Source organism: Phyllostomus discolor, chromosome 1 (assembly GCF_004126475.2).
Source record: "Phyllostomus discolor isolate MPI-MPIP mPhyDis1 chromosome 1, mPhyDis1.pri.v3, whole genome shotgun sequence".
In the NCBI taxonomy this organism is placed as follows: Eukaryota; Metazoa; Chordata; class Mammalia; order Chiroptera; family Phyllostomidae; genus Phyllostomus; species Phyllostomus discolor.
Genome location: NC_040903.2, coordinates 178,980,699 through 179,003,086, shown reverse-complemented (window position 1 = coordinate 179,003,086; position 22,388 = coordinate 178,980,699). Strand labels below are relative to the sequence as shown.

General features: G+C 41.2%; 1 protein-coding gene across 11 annotated transcripts in view; it reads left to right on the top strand.

Annotated features, from left to right (window-relative positions):
- TRIM9 (tripartite motif containing 9) overlaps positions 1 to 22,388 on the top strand; it is a 96,735-nt gene that overhangs the window by 30,004 nt on the left and 44,343 nt on the right. For all 11 annotated transcript variants that reach the window (XM_036009973.1, XM_028507961.2, XM_036009971.1 and 8 more), the window contains exons 2-3: positions 17,648 to 17,743; positions 19,950 to 20,072. In XM_036009973.1, coding sequence (XP_035865866.1) covers positions 17,648 to 17,743; positions 19,950 to 20,072 — 219 coding nt within the window. The remainder of the gene's footprint in view (positions 1 to 17,647; positions 17,744 to 19,949; positions 20,073 to 22,388) is intronic.

Here is a 22,388-nt window from a genome sequence, read left to right as displayed (position 1 = left end):
GAGTCCTTTTTCCTTTTTATTCAATCCCTCCATCCCCTAACTGCCCCCCCACTAGCTGTCATCTGTTCTCCATCTAGGAGTCTGTCTGTGTTTTGAAAAGCTGTATTTTCCATTGAAAATATTTTTGTATAAATATTGTTAAAAGCTATCATTTTAATTGAAAGTTTTGTTATTGTTCTCTTAAGACGTGTTGCATTATTCTAACTTGGGAAAAAAGGAATCTCTCAGATTCATCTGCACATTAGTTAATACCCTTCTTTGACCATTTTTCCTACCAGACACAGGTCATATGTGTAAGTCTTTACTAGACTGTATGTCCCTTATCCTGTTTGTTTTTGTATGGCATGGCCTGGACTAGTGCTTTGCACATGTTAGGTATGTTATAAATATTTTAATCAATTACCAAATCAAATAACTTGATGAAGAGTCAATGGTCCTCTCTTGCTTCCTAACTTTGCAACACCCCTGGTAATAAATCAGTCTCATGATTCCATCATCCTACAGAATGCTTTTCTTGAGCATTATCTTCATTCCTCAATAGTCAACGATTGCACAGTGCAACTGTCCTTGCCCTCAGAGAGCTCCAATAGGAAACACAACCATAGAAGGATGAGTATTGCAGAAGTAAATGAAGGTGCTTTCTGGGTGGTGACAGACAGTCCCACCTGGGGTGGGGCAGTCAAAGACAGCATCTCAGAAGGGGTAGTGTTTGAGCTACAGGACTTGAAAAATAACACACTATGCAGATAAATGATGTTTCCTCTGTGTCCCTCCCCAGGGACATTCCCTTTCACTTTAGCAAAGGTAATTCTGTCTTGAATTAATTACCAAATCAAATAAAAGCTAAGCAATGTGATAAGTACAAATGCTAAGAAATAAAATATTTAAAAGGGAAATCTTTGGTTTAGATAAAAAAATTAATGTGAATGAATTTCGATGAAAGGAAAATGGATGGGGTATTTGGCAGATCCTTCGTAAGTGACTGGTGTTGGGTCATTCCTAAGCTTTGAGAGAAGGAAGGAGAGTTGGCATCAGGGAACAGGCTGAGGCAACACGGAAGGTGCACAACATGGAGATGGACACTTGGCCACCTTCAGTCACGATCATCTTCTGCTGGGTGGGAACAATGACAGGTGGTATATATACTGAGAGATTGCTGTCAAAGGCTTGCAGTGTTTTTTCACTGCAAGTGTCAGCTCACTTAGCATAATGCATCACAATCTGGGATGGGAGGGAGCTGATTTAGCTGTTAAGTTTGCACTTTGCAGAGGGCCCTCATCACATCTGAATAATTGCATCCTTATTCAAAGCTGCACACTCATTCCCTCCTTGGATCTCTGCTGAGACAAAATCTCCCTTTGCAGAACTTCTTGCTTCAGCAGTGAGTCCCACTGTTTAGAAGGGTACATGGCTCAATGGATTCAGGGCTGGCGTTAAGGGACTTTACTTTAATTATCTACGCTAGATGAATAGCAATTTTTTTCTTACAAATTGGGATTAACCATTATGATCCATATAAATGTTATTGGGAAAATATATTTATAAAGTACTGTTTGAAACAACATCATATTATGTTTTTAAATGAAAATGAAAAAACCTGAAAATGTTCCTATACAATTTTTAATTAATAAAATAGGACAGATTACTAAGAAGGGAAAATGATGGTAAAGAAGTACAATAGCAGCACCTAATTTTAACAGAGAAATAAATAATAAGCAATTAAATTCATACCATACTGGATATCTTAACAACAGGTCTGAGAATCTCTTCCTTTCAAGGAATCAATAGTTTCTGGAAATAAAAGGAAAGACATTTGGAGGTGAACACTTGTCATTTGCTATGAGGTGTTCTAAAATCTATTCCCTTCACCTCAGATTAAAACATCATTGAAATTCACAGGAGAGCCAGGCCGTGCAGTCCACACTTAGCAGGTGCAGAACAGAGCAAGCGCAGCAGCTCGAACAGGCATTTGCTGCACGTTGCTATCTGTGTGAGGTTAGCAGCAGATTCACCGGTCACCTCACATAACCTACCCTTGCTCATGCAAGCTTGTAACAGGCTTTTCTTAGGATATGATTGCACAGTTATTAAGTCGTTTACAAAATCAACCCACTGCCATGGTGAGGTTTATTTCTGTGAGTTAAATCTTACATTCTAACTAGCAGAGCAAAAATCTGTTGTCATGGAAACCATTCCAATTTCACTAGGCTGGAGCTGCAATTCACTTGCATGGAGATGGATTGACAAAGATGCAGAGGGAAAGGGTGAAAAGGAATCAGGCATGGCTTAAATCCATTTTCCTGAACAATATTGATGATTACTGTTAATTCCACTTTGGATGGAAATTGACCTATAAATACGGGATCCTAATAAAACCTTCCCATTCTAGGGTAAGGGGACTCCTAAATGTGTTTTAAAAGTTATTTAAGATATCCCAAAGGGTTTCTATTTTGCCAATGAAGAGGACCATTTATTAGAATAAGACTGTGTTTTAGTTTGCTCTCAGAGTAATTAAAGCCATGACAGTGGGAGGGAAAGTTATGTTAAGGATAATTTAATTTCCTTACATTCACATTTTTTAATTAAATGTTGGAACTGTCAGAGGAGGATATGTGGATTTATTATCAATATGAAAGGATCACATGCTTCTCAAACTCATAGTCGAAGTAAAGGAACCCAGCACATCTGCACCCAAGTCCTTCCTAAAAGGTTATGGCATCATGAGTTCACCAGGAGGGAAGCCTTAGGGTATTAGTGCCTTCACAAAGGATGGGATATTTTTTAGGGTGGGCAAAGGTACCAGCAGAGGAGGGTGTATGTCATCCCATTTGTTACTCTGTGGCCCCAATAATTCCTCCTCCCTCTGAAGAATCGCACTTTTCAAACTAGGTATCCCTTTCCTCTGGAAGGACCATCAGCCAGACGTGTCTTTAAATTTAAAATTGTGTTATTGTGAGAGGGCGTCCAGAGCAGAGTTTGCATGTGCCGTGTGACAAGATTTCAGCTGTTGCTGGGCATCTGCAACAGAAGAAAAATGACCACGTGGCCAGGGGAGGGGCGTGAAAGAAAGCCTCTGAGTGGAGAGCTCTCAATATCAAGCATAAGATGCTTGAGGGTTTTGTGGGTATTTATTTAAAATGCATTAGAAAAAAACAAGACCACCTGAAAAAAATACTTTTATTTTTCACATAGCATGGAATTCTTAGTAAATGGAAATTAAAATATATAAGAAGTATTTATCCTTGGTGAAAAACATCCATTTTTAAAAAACATAAGTTAACAACAGTAAATTCTACAAACCTTATATTTACAACTCAATAAACTTTTACATACATATATATGTATGTAGATACATAATTACAACTCATATCAAGATATAGACCTATCTGTACCCCAGAAAATTTCCTCACACCTTCTAGTCACTTTCTCCACCTCCAAAAGTCACTATTTTTCTGACTTCTATCATCATAGGTTACTTCTGCCTATTCTTGAACTTTACATTAGTAAAACATAGACTTTTTTATATATGACTTCTTTTGCTTAACATAATACTTTTTAAATCATTTATGTTTTGCATATGTCATTAGCTTGTACTTTCTTATTACAAAGCAATATTCCATTGTATAATAAACACAATTTATTTATCCATGTTATTATTGATAGATATTTGAGCTGTTTCCAGCTTGGGGCTATTATAAATAAGGCTGCTATAAACATTTTTATCAAATCTTTTATGGACATATGCTATCACATAGGGTAGGTGTACTTTGTGGCCATCACACTCAAAATGACTGAGTGAGTAGAGCAACGAATCTGCATCAAATTTTGCATGAAGCCTGAACATTTCTTCACGGAAGCTATTCGGATGATTCAGAAGGCTTTCAGGGATGATGCAATGAGTGCAGCACAAATAAAAGTGTGGCACACACACTTCAAAGATGGTCGAGAACCTGTTGAAAGTGATCCACATTGTGGGAGGCCTGCAAAAAGCAGAACACCTGAGAGTGCTGAACGTGTACGGGCTGCAATCAACAAAGATCGGCAACAGTGTGAGAACTAGAAGCTGATCTGGGGATTCCAAAAGCTACTATGTCCAAGATTTTGATGCAGGATCCTGGCGTGAAACTTGTTGTGACAAAATTTGTACTGCAGCTTCTGCTACCAGAGCAGAAAGAACATCACACTGCAGTTGTTAATAACAATTCAGTCTGCTACCAATGAACCAGATTTGGTTCCCTGTGACTTCTGGCTTTTCCCAAAACTAAAATCACCTTTGGAAAGGAAGAGATTTCAGACCATTGATGAGATCCAGGAAAATAATGGCAGGGCAGCTGATGGCGTTTCCAACAAGGATTTGCAGAGTGTTTTGAACAGTGGAAGAGATGCTGTGAGACCTGTGTGAGATCCCAAGGTGCCTACCTTGAAGGGGACTGAAGCGTTCTTGTCCTGTGTACAATGTTTCTAGTATCTTGCATCTTGTCCAATAAATGTCTCTGTTTTTCATAGCACGTGGCTGGGTACTTTCTGGACAGATCTTCGTGTATTTAATTTTACTAGAAAGCTCCAGTTTTCACAAGGGGCTCTTGCCTCTTCCTCACCAGCTCTCAGTGTTGTCAGTCTAGAGGGTGCGTAGCGGTCTCTCCTTGTGTGACCCTTGTTTTTGTTTGTGTGTGTGTGTGTGTGTGTGTGTGTGACCCTTGTTTTTAAAGAAGCTGTGCTAACGTCTGCATCAGTGTTGTAGTGGGGTCCAGAAGTCAGAGTTAGAACTCAGATATTGTGATTAACATGTGCCAGCTTTTTGATGGCCCCACGCCTTTGAAAAATGTAGCTTTTCTAGGATAAATACAGGTTCAAGTAAGGTGAAATTTCAGGGTAGCCGTAAGCTGATGATTAGAACACATTTAAGTTGGAAAGGAATACTTTTGTACTCAAAGCACACATCAGTGTAGGCTTCTAAAATGAACAATAGCCACTTGCTCTGAAGAGACCAAAAATCCATTTCTGTTCCTATTTTTAAGAAATCATTGAAATTCGATAGCTGACTCCAGCCTAATGGGGAAGCTTCACTCTTGATGATGAGCTACGGGACTGTTGAGCCAGCTCAGTCTCACAAAATTTCTGCTTTACCAGGAGGTCGGGTTCCTCAAGTACCTCACATGTGTATGCAAAGAGCTGAATAGCCAATTCCTGGTCCTTTGCCCAACTTCAAAATGTGTCCACAGATTGCCATGGGTCAGATTATTTTTATTTGTTGTGGTCATTGCTTTCCATATAAAGCTTCTGAACTTAGAAAGCAGAAGACGCATATTCTAAACAGATTTACAAAATGTAAGGTGAAGCAATCTGGCCATTGCCAAAGGGAGTAAGTATCAGCTCTTAACTGACTGCCTTCTCAGGTGTATTAGGTTTCTCTGACCAAAAATTTTGTGACTTAAAAAAACACTAATTTTTTTATCTTAGAGTGCTGTGTATCAGCAGTCCAACACACACAGAAGAGTCCCTTCTGGATGTTCTAAGGGAAAATTCATTTCCTTGCTTTTTCCATCTTCTAGGGGCTGTCTCCATTCATTGGCTTGTGGCCAGCTTCAGAGCCAACAATGTGACTTCTCTCTGATCTTCTTCTGTAGTCACATCTCTCTCTCATTAACATAGCCCAGAAGGTCCTCTACTTTTAAGAACTCATGTAATTAGAATGGTATCATCCAAATAATCCAGGAATATTCTTCTCATTTTAAGATCCATAACCTTAATTACATTTGCAAAATTTATCTTGCTATATAAGATAACATATTCACAGGTTCCAAGGACTAGGGTGTGGACATTTTGGGGGGCCATTATTTTGCCTACTATATCAAGAAACAGAATCACTACCCAGGGATCGAATCTGGGCACTTCATTCCCGTGGCTGAGCCCTGCTGCAGTGATGCTGCTGAGGCACAGGTGCTCCCACGAAGTGAAAATTCATTAGTGCTGCTCTGGTGTAGGTGCCACAAGTGTGGCTGCTGTCCCTCTCGAGGTATCTCAAAGGCCGAGGAATGGATGGTAATGCCACCAGTTGGAATTGTCTGCTGGTAAAGTTACGCAACTTGTGACATGAATCTCAGATACAGGGTTGCTTAGCTATGATCTATTCTTTGATGTTATGAAAGATATTTTGTAATGAGAGAGTAGTCACTATATTTTTGCCCTGAAACTCATAACTTGGTGTTGGGAAAAAAGACTGAAATTATTGAATGTTCAGACATAAGAACAGTCTGCAAAAGCCCTCCTAGATATAAGCACTTATGTGCAAAAAAGCACACCTCTCTCTTTTGATCTGGCCACCATTGTGATTTAGCTTTGAAAATGTATGAGAGGTGGGAAGAATTCTATTCTGGATCTACAAGGTGCAGGATAGGGAGAAGAGGAAAAAATGTTTCTGGTTTTTCATGTTTCATCTAAGAACAGTATTTCTAGTGGGCACAATGTTATAAAGAGCATTTGGGTTTCCTAGCTAGCCTAAATATAATATATTAAAAAGCAATATATTTTCATACACTATTTGTCTTCATTAATATCTAGATAATATGTAAACTTAGTTTTAATTTCTAGTGTGATCCAGGGGTATTTAGAATGTTACTTCTCAATTTATAAGAGATACTAAATATTAAGTGAAGTATTTGGGGGAATGTACTAGAGCAGAAGGATCAAAGTTATTAGTTAATTTTGACTTAGCAATGGACAAACATAGGTTTGTATGTAATGAAATATGAGAAGGCAACAGCTTGCAAAATGAAAAAGCATATCAAAACATCCAAATTAATTATTGAGTGGGATTAAGATATGTAAAGAAATGTGATGAAGCCACAGAAATGTTAAAAAATAAAAATGGATTATAACAGATATACAGGGACAGGCACAGTAGGTTTACAATTGTGAATACATGAAACTGAGCTCTTCCTTGTATTTATTAATTATTGTATTATTTTCCATATGAAAAACTATAATCCTACTTTTGCCCCATGTATATAAACAAAGTTGAGAGAATAAAGCCAACTATGTCAATTAATACAATAAATGTAAATAGCCCAAATTTACCCATGATAAAGGAAAAAAAACAGTTTTAATACAGAAAGTAAGCAAAGTTATGCTAGAGAGATGAAGAGTGAGGAGGGTATATATAATAGTTTCAAGTAAAATGGAGCACAAAACCAGAAGAACTAAGTGAAACGTAGAAGGAAGGATATGACCTGATGTTAAAGGTATAATGAATGCACAAAGAAGGTATAACAAACAACAGAGCCACAGATGACATAAAGCAAAAATTCCGAGAAACAAGACCATGATCAGAACACAATCCATTTGATCACCTGTTTATTTTAGAATGCTGTAAGTCAAGTAGAAAAATAATAAACAAGAACACAGGTTTCCGAATAACCCAATTAACAGTTTCAATTGTGTTTACAAATGTATTAAAAAGGTTTATATTATGAATATTATCATATACTATTTCCTCTCCTATAAGAAGAGAATATAATCTTCTCTTACATCCATTGAATATTTACCATAACTTATCATAGACATGCATCTGTCCACAAAATAATGATTATAGTATAAATTCTAAATAATAATCCATGACTTTTCACTTCCTCTTCAACAGACCTGGACCCCTAAGTTTCCAGTCTGGGCTCCCTAAGGCTTTCTTGGTAAACGAAACAGCCTTGTCCACAGTCAGTCATCAGCAGTGGGAGGAAACTAATTTCTTTAACAAACACGGTGGGCTAGTACCTCTTCCAAGGGCTTCACGAACAATACCAATGAGAACTTATACCTTAACTACAAAGAAAAGATTAGTAAGAAGCTTGAAAAAACACTGCCCCCGTAATTTTAAAATGCAAATTTTCAAAAAACGAGATTTCATTTTTTACCTATCAGATTACAAAAACAAATATAAATTATATCTGGAGTAAGATATATAAGCAAGTATTGTATTACTCTCATCGCCTTCCTCAGGAGTGTGAATTGAACAACCACTCAGAGGGACAGTTTGATAACACGATTTTTAAAACCTTCTAAATTTTAAAAGTTTGTTGATCAAATAGTTGCATTCCTGGAAATTAGAATAATTAAGAGTATGTTCAGATATTTAATACATGAATTTCATTTCAGCTCTTTGCAACAAGATGGAAACAAACTAAATATCCTAAAATAGGAGATTGGTTAAGCAGATTATGATGTTCCTACACAGTAGTAGTTACTCTACAGTTTGCAGTTAATAGAATAGGTTCTGGCCATAGACTTCCGGATTTGAATCGCCACTCTGCTTTTTAACAGCACATAACTTTGGACCATTTAACCTCCCTTGCTTTAATTCTATCACTATTTAAAAAATTGCATAATGATAGTATCCTTTGCTGGATTGTTTCATAGGAAAAAGTGAGTTAATATGTGCAAAATATTGCAAGCAGGGTCTACCACTTAGCAAATTTTACTAATGTTATATAGCTACTAAAAAGGTAGTAGTCACATATTATTTATAGTATATTAAGTGAGAAAAGTGGTTTTGAGAGAACAATGGGCATATTACATGATCTCAGTTTTGTTGATTTGCATTATATAGAGATATTCATATCTGCCTATAAATGTATACAAGCTTCCAAGCTTCATTTTCAGGCTGTCTCTGAAGCTATTGGTAGTTTTGTGGGGGGGGTTTCTTTTAAGTCCTTTCATTTTCTGATTTTTCTGAAATGAGCATGTTCTGCTTTTGAAACAAGGGGTCTAAAGTTACTTCTTTAAACAAATGAAAAGTCATGTTCCCACCGGATATTTAGTTCTCATCACTGGAAATTTGAGAGGATAAATAAGAAGTCATTTTGCTTTGATGTAACACTTGAGTCTCCAAAAGAGCACAACAAAAGTGTTTCCGCAGGGTACGGCAAAAGTAAGGCCTGCTTGAGTGTGGTAGGTGGGGTAATAATATGGGTATAATAATTTATAGTTTTAATTTGAACATTTCACCTACAATGTCATATGGTGTGCTTGAGTGTGATATTGTTATGTTTCAGAATTACATGCTTATGAATTTTTAGTAAAAGATTTTGTAATAAAAAGGGAATGTTATTTGTGCCAGACCCTGTATATGAAAAGTAGTTTGGTGATTTTTCACTTTATCACATATATTTCTGAGAGTATGTTTTTAGTTATTTAGTGAAAAGCCCTTAATTGTAGCACTGAGAGTTTCTCTCTGGGGCACTTAAATACTATAGAGAACTGAAAATTTATAGATCTCAAATCTGTTTTCCGTTTTCAAACTGTTCCCTGGTGTAGGAGCAGACAAAACAGAATGCTACAGCACCTGGAAGAGCATGGTGTACCAGGGAGTGTGGACCTGAAGGCAGCCAGAGGGGGGTCGTAGAGGAAACAGCTTTCTGGAAAGGGACTTAGAGCCTGTTGGCTGGGGCCCTAGAATTCTCTGGGGGAAAGGCAGCATTTGCACAAAGGTCTATCCTGTGATCCATCTCCGAGATGTGAAATCCAATATTTACACAAAGGCTTAGCCCAAGGAAGGCATATTTTTGATCCCTGGCTGTAAATACTTAGTAACTGCCTAACAACACACATACCATGGCCTAGAATATCCGTAGAAAGGCACGCTGTCTGACAGAGCCTTGGGCAGAGTGGTGTTGACCTTGCAGCCCATATGCCTCTGCTTTATTAAAGTTTCATGCCTTCAATCACAATCGCTGCATGAATTCTTTTACAGCCTCCAGCACTCTAAGCAAAAGCCATAGAGACATGGCAAATTAATTTTTCTCTGAAGAAACTGTGAACTATGGGTGAAGCAACAGTTTTTTTATTTGTTTGAGGGAGGGGTTTGGTGCCATGAGGTGAAAAGTGGCTCCTCTCATCTCATTACTGAAGAAACCTGCCATGTTGATTTGTATTTCCAGGTCAAGAGCTTCCTGTCTAAAGCAGAGAAACACCTTCAGTTTGAAGGACTTTCAAAGCTCTTCAGGGTATCTGTGGGATTCCAGCTGTGCCCGACTGGCCATGTCTTGCTAGGAAAGCAGATATTTTGCCTTTTTCCCTGAGAGAGAGAACTCCATTTCTGTTGTTGGTTATTAGAATATTCTAGTCTTCTTCTGCTTCATCAGAGAGCCTAGAGGAGAGAACTTTTAAATGGACATTGCTAAGCTCAAAATAGTGGTAGTTTCAGGGCGATGATGGTTCCTTGAGGAAGGGATAGTGTTTACTTTTGTTATCAGTTTTCCTACCATGAAGCACCTCTTGGCCCATGGTGAGACTCCATGAGTAGTGACTAAATTAGTAAATAATGAAGGGAAAAAATATAGTTGTTATCTGTACTGGTGGCAAGCCACCCCCAAAACCTTAATGGCTTATAAAACAAAGGCTTATTTCTTGTTCATATGAATTCCATAGGCAGTAGTCTGAAGCTGTGTTGTACATGTCTTCTTTCTGAGGCCTCCACCCACTGGTACGCTGACCTGGCTCAGACCAGCTCACAGCTCCAAAGGGTTGATGGTGCACATCTCTTCCAACTCCATGTTCAGTGATATCGTTTGGGTAGCCTAAAATCAACTTTGTATCTACACCATGGAAATTGGCAAACACTTTAAATCAGAATTTGTTTTTGTTTTTTGAGAGCCAGTTTATCAACACTCTACCAGATTCATGAGACAAATAAGAAGAACAAAGGAGCTGGCAGAAAATCACAATGTCTCTTTAGGCCAAAGCCACTCACATGGCCAAGGATGACAATTTGGCAGGGACACACTCTTCATTTACAGGAGGCCCTGTAAGTCATGTGGCAAAAATAGGGAGGGAGCAAAAGGTTGGGAGCAAAAGGTTGTGAGCAATACTACAACCTGCCCACTGTCTGAGTAATTATAATTGACCAAACCCCAAAGAGGGACATGTGGTATGGCAGAGTGTTCTAATGATACCTATGTATATTTTAACGTTAATTTAATATAAATAATACTACTTATTAAACAAATGCTTACAATATGCCAGGTGTTATATATAAGAACTTTCTATCCATGAAAGTTTCTATTATATGAAATCCACGATTTCATATAATCCTCACAACAGTCCTATGTTGTAGGTACTGTTATTGTCCCCATGTTGCAGATGAGAAAACTAAGCCTAGGAAGTTTAGTATTTTAGATGGGATTCCCTGGACACAGACTCAGAGAGTTGCATAGGAATGCTGAGTCGCTGAGTGCTCTCAGTAGATGCACCTATAAAGAAGTAAGAAGTGAGAAGGCAAAGGGAGAACGGTGGTCTACCGTGGCCTCTGCCCACCCTACAGGGGCTTCTGGAACTGAGATGGCCCTGGAGGGTTGTTCTCAAATCAAGGCAAGGGGCTCCCAGCAGCTACACATGGGACTCCCCAGAAGGGACATAGCCTTGAGCAATGCAGTTGCCTATTGGCAAGAACAATTTCTAGTGTAATCTATCAACAGTGATATATGCAGCAGCTGGAAAAAGGACGCATTGGCCTTTGAAAGGGGGTCTCAGCAGAGCACCACAGTATCCACTACAGTTGGGTAACATGTCCATGATCACACAATAAAAGGCTAGAATTTAAACCTAAGTCCATCTGACCTTAAAGTCTATCCTTTTAACCCCATTGCCCTATGTTGGTTTGATTTCCCTATCTATCTCATTCAGTTGCTACAATCTGATGAGATAATGGTATTTCTGGTACATGTTTATGGTTTAAAGAGTGACTGAAACAGAATTCTTGGATTTAAATTGTTTTTTAAAGGAGGTAAATGGCATTCTGCATACGCTTCGGGTGAGGATGTGTGCTTGTGCTTGCAGGGCCGTCACTGAGGAGTGGGAGCGTGGGTTACATGTGACAGTGTGTTCGATTAAAAGTCCATGATGTCTTCCTTCTTTCTGTCCTCCACACAACTTATAGGGTCAGGGTCACAACAAAAATGGTGAGGTTTGCTTCATATATGAGAGCTGTGCCAGTGTAGGCAGAGAAACTTGGGTCTGTTAGTGATGGGCTTTCTTTCTTATCTTTAAGTTAACCTGGGCCTGTTGAAGGGTTGGCTCTTGGTCCAGGGATTGCCCCAGCTCTCCCTGGGTCAGAGCCTGGGTCTGCCACTGTCAAAGATAAACAAAGTCAGGCACTAGGTGACGTGGTAGGGACAGATTTTAATCAGTGGTATACTTTCGCAGTAGGAAAACGAGTCTATCATTAACTGACCTCAACTTCAATTTTTACAGAGATGATGGAGCATTTTAAAGGGAGAATGAAGGAGGAGGGAGGAGGTGGGCAGGAGCTCAGTGGAGTCAGATAAGTGAAAAATTACAAAAAGTGGGAAGGCGGAGTTGGCTCATGTAATACCCATTTGGTTGTGCTAAACAGGTGCTTACCGAGGTTAGGCTCCTAGCCTCCCACAGAAACTGGAAGACAGGGGCCCTATCTATAGGGAATGCCTGGAACAAACAGTAAATTCTTTTGGCAGCCTTGAGTTTTCTCAGACAAACACTTGAAGGGGGGTTAATGTCATCCTAGGGATGTGGCCTTGAGGTGTTTGAAACTGTGTTAGTGTTTTGTTCAAGCCTTTATAGGCCACAGTTGAGGCCTTGTCGAGAACACAGCTCAGAGGAGCCTGGCTAGAGTTTGGCCACAGAGAAACCCTTTGTTATAGCCATCGAGAAATAGACAGCAGTTTAGTGGACAAATTCCCTACCCATCAGACCCCTCTGATACCAGTCTTATCCAAAGCCAGGAGCCTGCTCTACTGATCAGAAATCTCATACACACACGTTCACATACTCTCTTACACCCTTGCCCACTCTGTACTCCCATTCACACTCACACACATATGCACATGCAATCACATACAGTTTCACAGCCTCTCACACACACTCAGATATTCTCACACTCACACACACACACTCTCTCTCACCCCTAGACTGTGTGTTTTAGTCCCCGGGCTCAGCTACTCAGTTTTCAAATCACAACCTGTTCACTGCCCTAGCCCTGCTGCTGGGTTTAAAGACGGGGTGGCACCTCCAGTCAGGCCAGCCTCTGAGGCTTCCTTCTCCTGTAACTACAGTGAGCTGGGGCTGGGGTTGATCCAGGAACTCCCACGACCAGAGAAACCAGAGGATAGATATCTTCGGGGAGACAGGACGGGTGCAGGCAGGAAGAATAGAAGTTTTATCTAGAAGGAGAGTCAGGTCCTGGGCAGCTCAGCTTGGAGGTTCCTCAGCTTGAAGCTTCCCTTGGTAAATTCTCATTTGTTTATGTCGTTCATTCCACATTCAGCTCAGTTTCTGCCAATGTCTTAGGTCATCAGGTAATAAAGCCAGGGTTGGATCCTGATCCAAAGCTTCTTGCATGTTCCATGAGCCCCTCTCTTTGACAGAGATCCTTTTCAAATTCACCAAAAACCTTTATGCGGGTAAAAGAAGTTGAACATTTCATAGGTTAACTAGCCATGCTATGGTTTACATATTGTTTGATTGTTCAGCATAACTAAATTCCCTCATAATCAATTGTAATCCCCTTATCAACCCGTCTTCTTCGGTTTTACGTGCTCTTACCATGGGTTGGTTTTGTTCCTTCCTTCATGAGTGAAGGAGGAGTTCTCTTCTTTGGGAGAACGAAGCAAAGCTCACAACTGTGGAATCAGACAACGGTTTGTGTTCGGCCCTTCCACGTGTGAGTGGTTGAACCTGAACGCATGCTTATCCTCCCTGAGCCTCTGCATAATGGCAGGGTAGCGACTGGGATTAAATTGGGCACATAAAGTTCCTGTCAGAGTTTCTGGCTTGTAATAAATGGCCAATATATTGTAGCTATTAGAATTTCTTGCTTTTACTTTTTAATTATGTAATGGCAGTATGTAGTGAGACTCAAAAATCAGTATTTCTTCAAGAAGAATTGTTATTCTCTTAGGGGAGGGGGAAAAGGGCTTCCTACAGAATCACACTGAGTGAATTGTCACTTTGCTCCCATGTTTTGTGCTGACTTTGGCACCTGAGAAGGAGGTGGAATGGGTTGCCGCCCTGAGCAGCATGCGTTGTGACAGAGTTTCCCTGGGGAGGCAGCAAGGTTGTGCCTGTAATTTCAGATCCCAGACAGCCAGGAAGCTTCCTGCATTTGCCCCAATTTGCCTCCATCCAATAGTTGTAGTAAACTGGGCCTGGGAAGCAGGGGGAGGTGGGGGGAATGCGGCATGGGGAAGGGAATGGATGACGCATGAATAATGTTCACAGCAGGAAAGGAAAGGAGACCCTGTCTTCTGTCTGAGCATGCTCAGCAGCTGGGCTGGGCGGACACACAGGCAAGTACGGAGTTGGTCAGGGTGCATAGAATGCGCTACCCATTTGCTGAGCCTGAATAATAATAGGGTTTGAAATATCCTCTATATTCGCTCCCAGGTTGAGCTCCCAATCTGCTGTAACATTTTGTCTTTTAGGAAGCAAGGGGAGCCTGTCTGGGTGGAAACTGGAGGGGGAATTCAGGAGAGGAGGGGAGGAGGAGGCGGAGTTCTTTGTTTCTCTCCCCAAGCTACGGACAACTTGCCATCTTCCTAGGAGATCTTGGTTATTCAGAGCATGCTCTGAGCACTTGACTGGAAATTTTTCAGTGCTTCTTCAGCAACATCATTTTTTCATTCTCATTCACTTTCTAATCATGACACCTTTTCAGGAAATTGGAAAACAAATATCCAAGAAATCAGAATGTCATGACAAAGCTTTATAGCTTCTAATGACATGTACAGCTAGAGATGCTGTAACAAAAACACACTAAATATTTGCATCCTCCATGTGCTGCTATAAATTCACAGGGTTGCTCTGTGGTCCTGAATACAGAACATCTCTCTTAGCACAGAGCAGGAATTTAAATGCTTCTAAGAAACAAAATCAACCGATAATAAAGTCCTTCTGTATCAGATGTAGTTTATAAATGTAATCAAAAGACTATACTATTAAAAAATATGTAAATCCATACAATAACAGCATTTTCTAGTGAAAAAGTTTCCAGGATTTTTCATTGTCCCCTGCTCAATTTCTACAAGGTAGCAAAGCTTCAGAGAAAGGTTTCTAGAGCTTTACCTTACAATGCACTTGTTTATCAAATACCAGACCAGTCATTTGCCAGGTAGACTGTGTCCTCGAGACTGAACATAGATGCAAAGAGAGGAACTCTGCAGATAAATAGATTTTTTCAGTTCACTTACTGCTTTGCCATATAAAATCCTGCAAGTGGATGAGGCCAGCCTTCTTTGTCAACTACAGAATAACTTTGTCTAAGTGTATAGCAGCACCTGGTTAACAATTCTTTAGGGGGTGAGGATTGATTATATAGAAAATTAAATGCAAAGCTAGAATACAAGAAATCAAGTAGCTCCAGTTCTGTGTAGCTGAATGGATTTGGCCTCTGTGCTCCAACCTCCAAATGTCGCTGAGGCATAGGTTATATATGCCTTAGTATAATTATAAAAAGGGGGAGAAAGCTGTGGTAGCCCAGCCAGCTTTTGCTCATTCCAAAAAAAGTGCTATGAGTTCCAAAGTAACAGTGAAAAAATTTCTCCTTTAGAATTTCTCTTGTTTTATTGCTTGCTCTGGCAAATAAGACCCTCTTTTCTCCCTTCATCCCCTGGGCCCCTGGAAAAAGTTCTTGAGGAGAAAACTTTGACCCCAGATTATAGTGCAGCTGGGACCTAGTAATAAAGAACTGAGTAGCCCTTTCAGCAAGTGTTGGCTCATTTTGTGCTTTTTCATACGTAGTTGTGCTGTTGGTTTAGCCTCCTAGAGTCTGAGTACATAAATCAAAGCACAAGTGTCAAAGGAATCTCCTCTTTAAATGCCCGCAGTCAGTCAACAGGTATGTGTGAGCAGGAAGGAAGAAGGTAAATAAGAGTTAATAACAGCCAGTGTGTATTAAGCACACGACATGCACTAGCATGATTCTGGGCTTTAGGTATTATATGTTATGCAGTGCCCACAACACCCAAGAATAAGAGTATGCTTCTCTATTTATGGATGAAGTAAAACTATGGGTAGAAGTTTGAACAGCCAATAGCTGGCAGCATTTATTAATTCAGAATAGTTCCCTTAACCTCTACCCTTAACTAGAAGGAACTTTCACATTAGTGAATGCACTAAACCCTCACAGTAACCCAACTACAATATATTATTATTATTCCTATTTTATCCATCAGAATAACTCAACCAGAAGTTAACTTTTTCAAGGCCACACTTAGTAAGGGCACAGAGCCAGAACTTAAGCCCTTCCAAAGCCTTTGTTCTTTCTACTGCCCTACATCACTTCCAGCAAGCATTTGGCATGTATATTCTCAAAGAGGTTTAGTGCCAAACTTGGTATTAAATAAAACAAATATAAAAGAAAAACATGCATAGGACCAAGAGATATAATTTTAAGATTCCTTTTTTTTTTACTGAAAGAGTGAATGAGGCATGTATTAGCAAGGAGGAAAGTGGGCTTTAGTTTTCAAAGAACGCATGTGGGAGAGGGAGTGTGTCACTGTAGTTTACTGGAGAGATGGAAGGATGTGCCCAGGCTGCTAGCTAGGTGTTGGAAGTTTGTACCAGGTACAATGGTGATGGCTACAAGTAATTGAAAGCTCCAGCAAAGGGACTTGAAGTTAGTTTTAACAAGAAACCTAGTGGTAGGAGACTTCAGGTGTTGGTTCAGCTGCTCAAAAATGCCATTGGAACTAAGGCTGTTTCTCTTTCCAGCCCTGCTCCCTTATCATGTTGGCCTTCTTCTCTTAAGAATCACAAGACATTTGCCATAAAGTCAGGGACAAAATGGAAGAAGAAGGCACCTGCAACACTGGTGCCATGTTAGCAGAAAAGCAGAGGCTTTCTCAGACTCCACCAGCCCCCAGGTGATTTCCACTCAGGTCTCATCCATCAGCAAGGCCCACAGCCACCCCAGCAGACAGGGAGACTGGGAAAGCCAATGCTTCCCTGGACATGTGCCCCCCAGAAGAACTGCATCCTTATAAGGATGGGGTGGTATGGGAAATCACAAAGACAGTATGCCTTGGTTTAGGAGGCTAGTGTGGAGAAGAGTTAGGGCAACAGGGCTGTACTTGGGAGAAGGAGGATGGTGTTAATGAGGAAGAATGTTGTGGTGCCCTTTGTATCTACCTTTACATTTAGATGACCCCAGAGCATCACACCTGTGATGCTTCCTTCCTTCCCTCTCCTGTTCTTGACTCTCTTCACTCCCTCTGCCCCAACCCTAAACCAATAGCCCTCTAGGCTAAATAATGTTGATAATGATAAGATCATCAGATTTCATTTTTTCAATTCTTGCAAATAATAGGTATTGAATAAAGTATTGCTGAATTAGTTATGTAATGAGATGAGGAAATTCCAGGCAAATATTAGCTGATAAGGGTCTTTGATGGCATGGCCAGAAGTTCTCACTGCTTCAGAGGAGAAACTACCCAGGAGCCTGTGGATGGCATCTGGAGGCCACTGTTAACAGAATCCAAGTACAGATGGTGGCAAAGTGGCCCAGTTCAGACAAAAGGAGTCTGAAGAGGCTGAAGACTTGGATGTTGGGTCAACACAGCCCTGTATGATCTTATCGCTACTTCACATGATTATAGCTCCATGGTTTCCTTCTTCGTCTTTGCAGAGCCAGCTCTCCCAGGCGCTGAATGGGCTGTCGGACAGGGCAAAAGAAGCCAAGGAGTTCCTGGTGCAGCTCCGCAACATGGTCCAGCAGATCCAGGTACCACAGCAACTGAGACCCCAGGGGTTAAGATGTAACTATGTGGTGGAAGCATTTATCCACTTCTTCTCTTCTATTTTTATGTGTTGTGGGAAAAATCCCATTATTTTCTTCTATTCCGTGTCTTCTAATACTTACAAACACACATACAGGCAAACTTCAAAGATATCCCTTCTTGAGGTGGTTATATTTGCCAACAAGCCAGAGAGAACCTGGTTTTCCAAGTGGTTCCTCTCTTCCACACAGAGGTCCTGATTCTCCACTACTGTATATTTAGAAAGAGGCTTATTTCTTTGTGAATTCAGAGTCATTATTGTTGAGTGTTTTTTTTTTTTACTCTATACATCCTTCAAACACTTTGCAATGATTATATTTTATCTGATGGTAAAAACAAGTCACACTTTCTCTTTTTTCTTCCTCTCTTCTTTCCTTCCTTCTTTCCTTTCCTCCTTCCTTTTCTTCCCCTTTTCTTCCTTCCTGCCCCATAGTAATGCTTTTCCTTTACTTAGATACTTAAATATTTTTCAGCCTTGATCTCCTGGTGACTACAATTTCAGATTGCTTTGTCTGGACACAATGACCAATGTATCAGCCAGCATTTGGAAGCTAAAGGGGAGAAGCCATAAATCACATGAAATGCTAAAATAATGAATTTCTGCGCTGTTCACCATTCTTTTGAGATTTACCTCACAGAAGTAACCTTGGCTCTGGCCTCCAGTAAATTGTCTTTCTGAGCTAATAGTTAACCCTTGTCAAGGCAGAAATGGCTTTTTAAATGTAAGCCAGCTTTTCAAAGCATCTCACACTGATTTCTTTGCCTATTTTTGGCACATATGCCATTTTAAAATTTTTGATTCCCTAACAACCAAACACTTGTACCCTTCCTTCTGTTCTCCCAAGTAATAGAGTCCCTTCTTTTCTTTCACTGGCATGAAATATGCAGCCCCAGGCTTGCCTGTGAACCTCACCTCTTCATCAGACAAAGCTTTCTTTCTGGTCTAAATCAGAGCCTATAAAGAGAAGGCTCCCTCTTCCCTCCCAATACTGCCCTGCATGAGACATAGAGAGCTCTGAAATGATATTTTCCAGGGGACTTCTCTGAGAACTCAAAAGCAATTGCCATGAAAGCTGAAACTTTACGTTTATAGAAGTTGTTGCTCAAGCTATTATTAATACGTGCCTTACACAAAGAAGACCTTGCATTTGAAAATGGCCACAAAATATCAATACGTATATTAAGAGAGAAATACAGTTCTTTATGTCTTTAGTATAAATTAAAATTTGATAAGCTAAGCTATTCCTTCCTTGCCAGTCCCCAAAAGTTTACAATTTACTCAGTTGTGTTATTAGTGTATACATGAATATTTAGTTTTGACTTGATACAAATTATAAGTTTTTCAGGTTATGGTTTGAGAGTCAAAATTATATGTGTCTTATTGAAAGGATTACTTTTAATGAATGTTTATAATGTAGTGAGAGAAGAGCTTAAAATTAATGTCTATGGTATGTACAGATTTAAATGAATTTAAAACTTTAGATCCAGGATTCAGTACAAACATCATGGGGGAGCTGTCATTCATTTAGAACATGGTTACCCTTCTCCCACAAGCTATTGGTTCATGTCCGACTTTAACAACCTCCCCGATCGTGTTCATTTCGTTCTCCTTGATGAAGAGAGCAAGTACTTTTACCCGTGATTATTCTTATAAACATCCAGTGTCACTGGATTATTGTTTAATATGGAAGACCATTGCCATCCTCTTTCTCCCTTCCTTCCCTGAATTTAGAGATTCTTTTGTCTCTCATGCCTTAACAATACCCCATTCCCTCAGGCAAGCAGCCCTTTTGAATGCCACCTTCCACCAAACGCAGCTGGACATATGCCAGCTTTCACAGCATTCATGTTCAACTCTACAAACAAAGCTTAATTTTATTTAATATAATTCAAACTTTGGAGATGATCCCCTTTTGATAAAAAATAAGTTTAGCAAGTGATATTTGTCTTTTCAATCTATATTTAAAGCAAAACAGAATGAAATTTATCCAGTTATTTTTGAGATGCCCAATGTCCATTGTGGACAGAATTCCTCTTCATTGTCTTCACTGGGGACCTGTGCCCCACAAGTGGACAGGCCAGCTCTGTGTGCTCTGGCAGCCTGGGTGCACCCAGGCGCCATATGGCTGAGAGGTGTGCTCTCCCATACAGGAGAACAGTGTGGAGTTTGAGGCCTGCCTGGTGGCCCAGTGTGATGCCCTCATTGATGCCCTCAACAGAAGAAAAGCCCAGCTGCTCGCACGCGTGAACAAGGAGCACGAGCACAAGCTGAAGGTGAGTACCATGCTGCAGGGGGAGAAGAAACCCAATGAGCTGGGCTCCCAGGGCCATGATGGACAGACTAGACGGGAGGGGGAAGCAGGATGCCTGCAGCCTGGGGTGGCCAGGGGCCTGGCTGGCAAGGAGTGAGCATAGTCCTTATCCACCACTCACTTGTTTGTTTAACTCACCAATACTTGCTGAGTGACTTTTCTGGGCCAGAGATTGCTTTGGGTATAGGCATAATAAAATCAGTCAAAATCCCTGCCCTCATGGGGCTTATATTCTACCAGGAAGGATTAACAATAAGCAAGGTAAGTAAGTGAAATATCCAGTATATTAGGAAAATGTGCTAAGAAAAAATAAGGAAAGAGGGATGGAGGGTACTGAGGATGGGGGTTGAAATTTTAGACAGGGTGGTCAGAGTGACCATACAGAGACATAATGTGTTTTTGAATTGGGAAATGGAACCTGTACTTTCCAGAAAGCACGCAAGATTAGTCTTAACTTTGAAGTGAGTCGTGCATTTGGACAGCTGTACAGACTTGTCATCACTCAGTGGAATCAACTGATTACAAGTCTGGCTCCCTGCTGGCAGGACTGGTCCTCCTGGGGACATCTGATACCCCATTCACTGCCCCATTTGAGCAGGGCAGCAACATCTGAGAGCAGACTAGGCAGATGGGAAGAGCCCAGCCAAGGGAAGCTCAGAAACAGAAAGTCAGCAGAGGTCCATTTGCACGCCCAGTAAACCTCAGGGTGACCACCCCCAGGGAGGGTGGGTCATGTGCAGTGCTGGACTGGGACTGGGTGGGGGAAGAAATGAGGTCTGACCCAGGCTCCATGTTGCGGTTGGGCAGCCATCATCAGGGAGCTTCAATAGTGGGCAGTAGTGAGTGGACACGCCTCGGGGGAGCCAGTTGCGTGCCACTGGTGAACAGTCCAGTTAGTGACAGATGTCCCCTGCATGTTTGGAACAGGCTCTAGTGCCTGAAGGACAAGAAAGGCACCATTTCCAAAAGACTAGGGTCCAGTAGGAGAACCAAGGAAGAGTTTGAAAGTGAAGAAATAAGAGAACACAGCTGACAAGATTTGAGACTGAAGCTTGGTGTCAGGGAAGCTTTGAGCCAGGCCAGTACCCAGTTTGTGGGTCCCAGAACCAAGGAAAGAAATGAGGTCCTAACAGGGACATGAGACCTGGGTAAGACCTGCAGCAAGACTGGCAGTGCTGAGCCCTGAACAGCAGAAGCAGAGTTGCCAGCCCTTCCTCTGTGCCCCACTCACACACCAGGACCCAGAGCCCAGGAGGTCAGGGAGCCAGGCAGCACGAGAAAGAACGCCATTCCCCTGAGGAAGCTTCCCACTACTCCCCACAGGTGAAGGAACCCCTACTCCAGATGCCTCCTCAAGCACCCTCCTCCATTCCCTACCTGCTGCTCCTCAAAACACTCTTAGAGCCATGCTCTTACTTCTTCCTCCTGCAAAGTTAGGGCAATAATATAGCCGGAATATAAAACTTCTTCCCCTGCCTTTGTGACTTGCCCAGCTGTCCCTGTGAAGGGGCCTGTGGAATGGAGGCAGACAGAAGGCTGCTCTGTGACAACAGGGTCCAAGCCAGAAAGGGCTCGAGAGAGGGCTTGTGAGAGCAGTGTGCCATCATCAAGTTCACTAGCAAGACCTCCTCTGGTGCTACATCAGAACCATGTCCCTTTGGGCATTCCTAATGAGACAGCAAAAGCAGAACTGGGTCAAGGAGAGGCCCAGCAGATTCCTTGATAAAGAATATTGCACATCTGGAAATCGAATATGAACCAGGAGTTTGGAAAGAAAAGTGTCCGGGGCTCCAGTGTTCACAGAGCCTTGGACTCTTGGTTTAGAGAACGAACCAAGGTTGAGGATTGTAACACTCCTTCCAGAGCGACCAATACTGTCTCCTGGTGGTGAGTCTAACTGGATGACCCTCTCAGGGTCATCTTACAATCAACCCTGAGGGGCACTGCACCAACCCCGCCTGGTGGAGCCTTTGCCATGGAAATGAAGGTGATCAGGAACGCACTGAGCTCTCAAAGGAGGCTCCTCCTGTTCATGCTGAATAACAGCCAGCAAGTTTTACTTACATGGCTTTCTCTAGCTCACCAGTTTCCAGGCTCTGGTCTCCTAAAGTCTGGGAATCACGTAGAGTGAGTTCCCTACAGGACCACTGGACAGTGTCTCATGGCAACGTATGTCGTAATCCCTAATATGTGGGGAAGGGTACAGTATTAAAGCTACTGTTTTTCACCCACAAAGTTCCCTGAAAGTTTTACCATGTGGATATCAATCTTACAGACT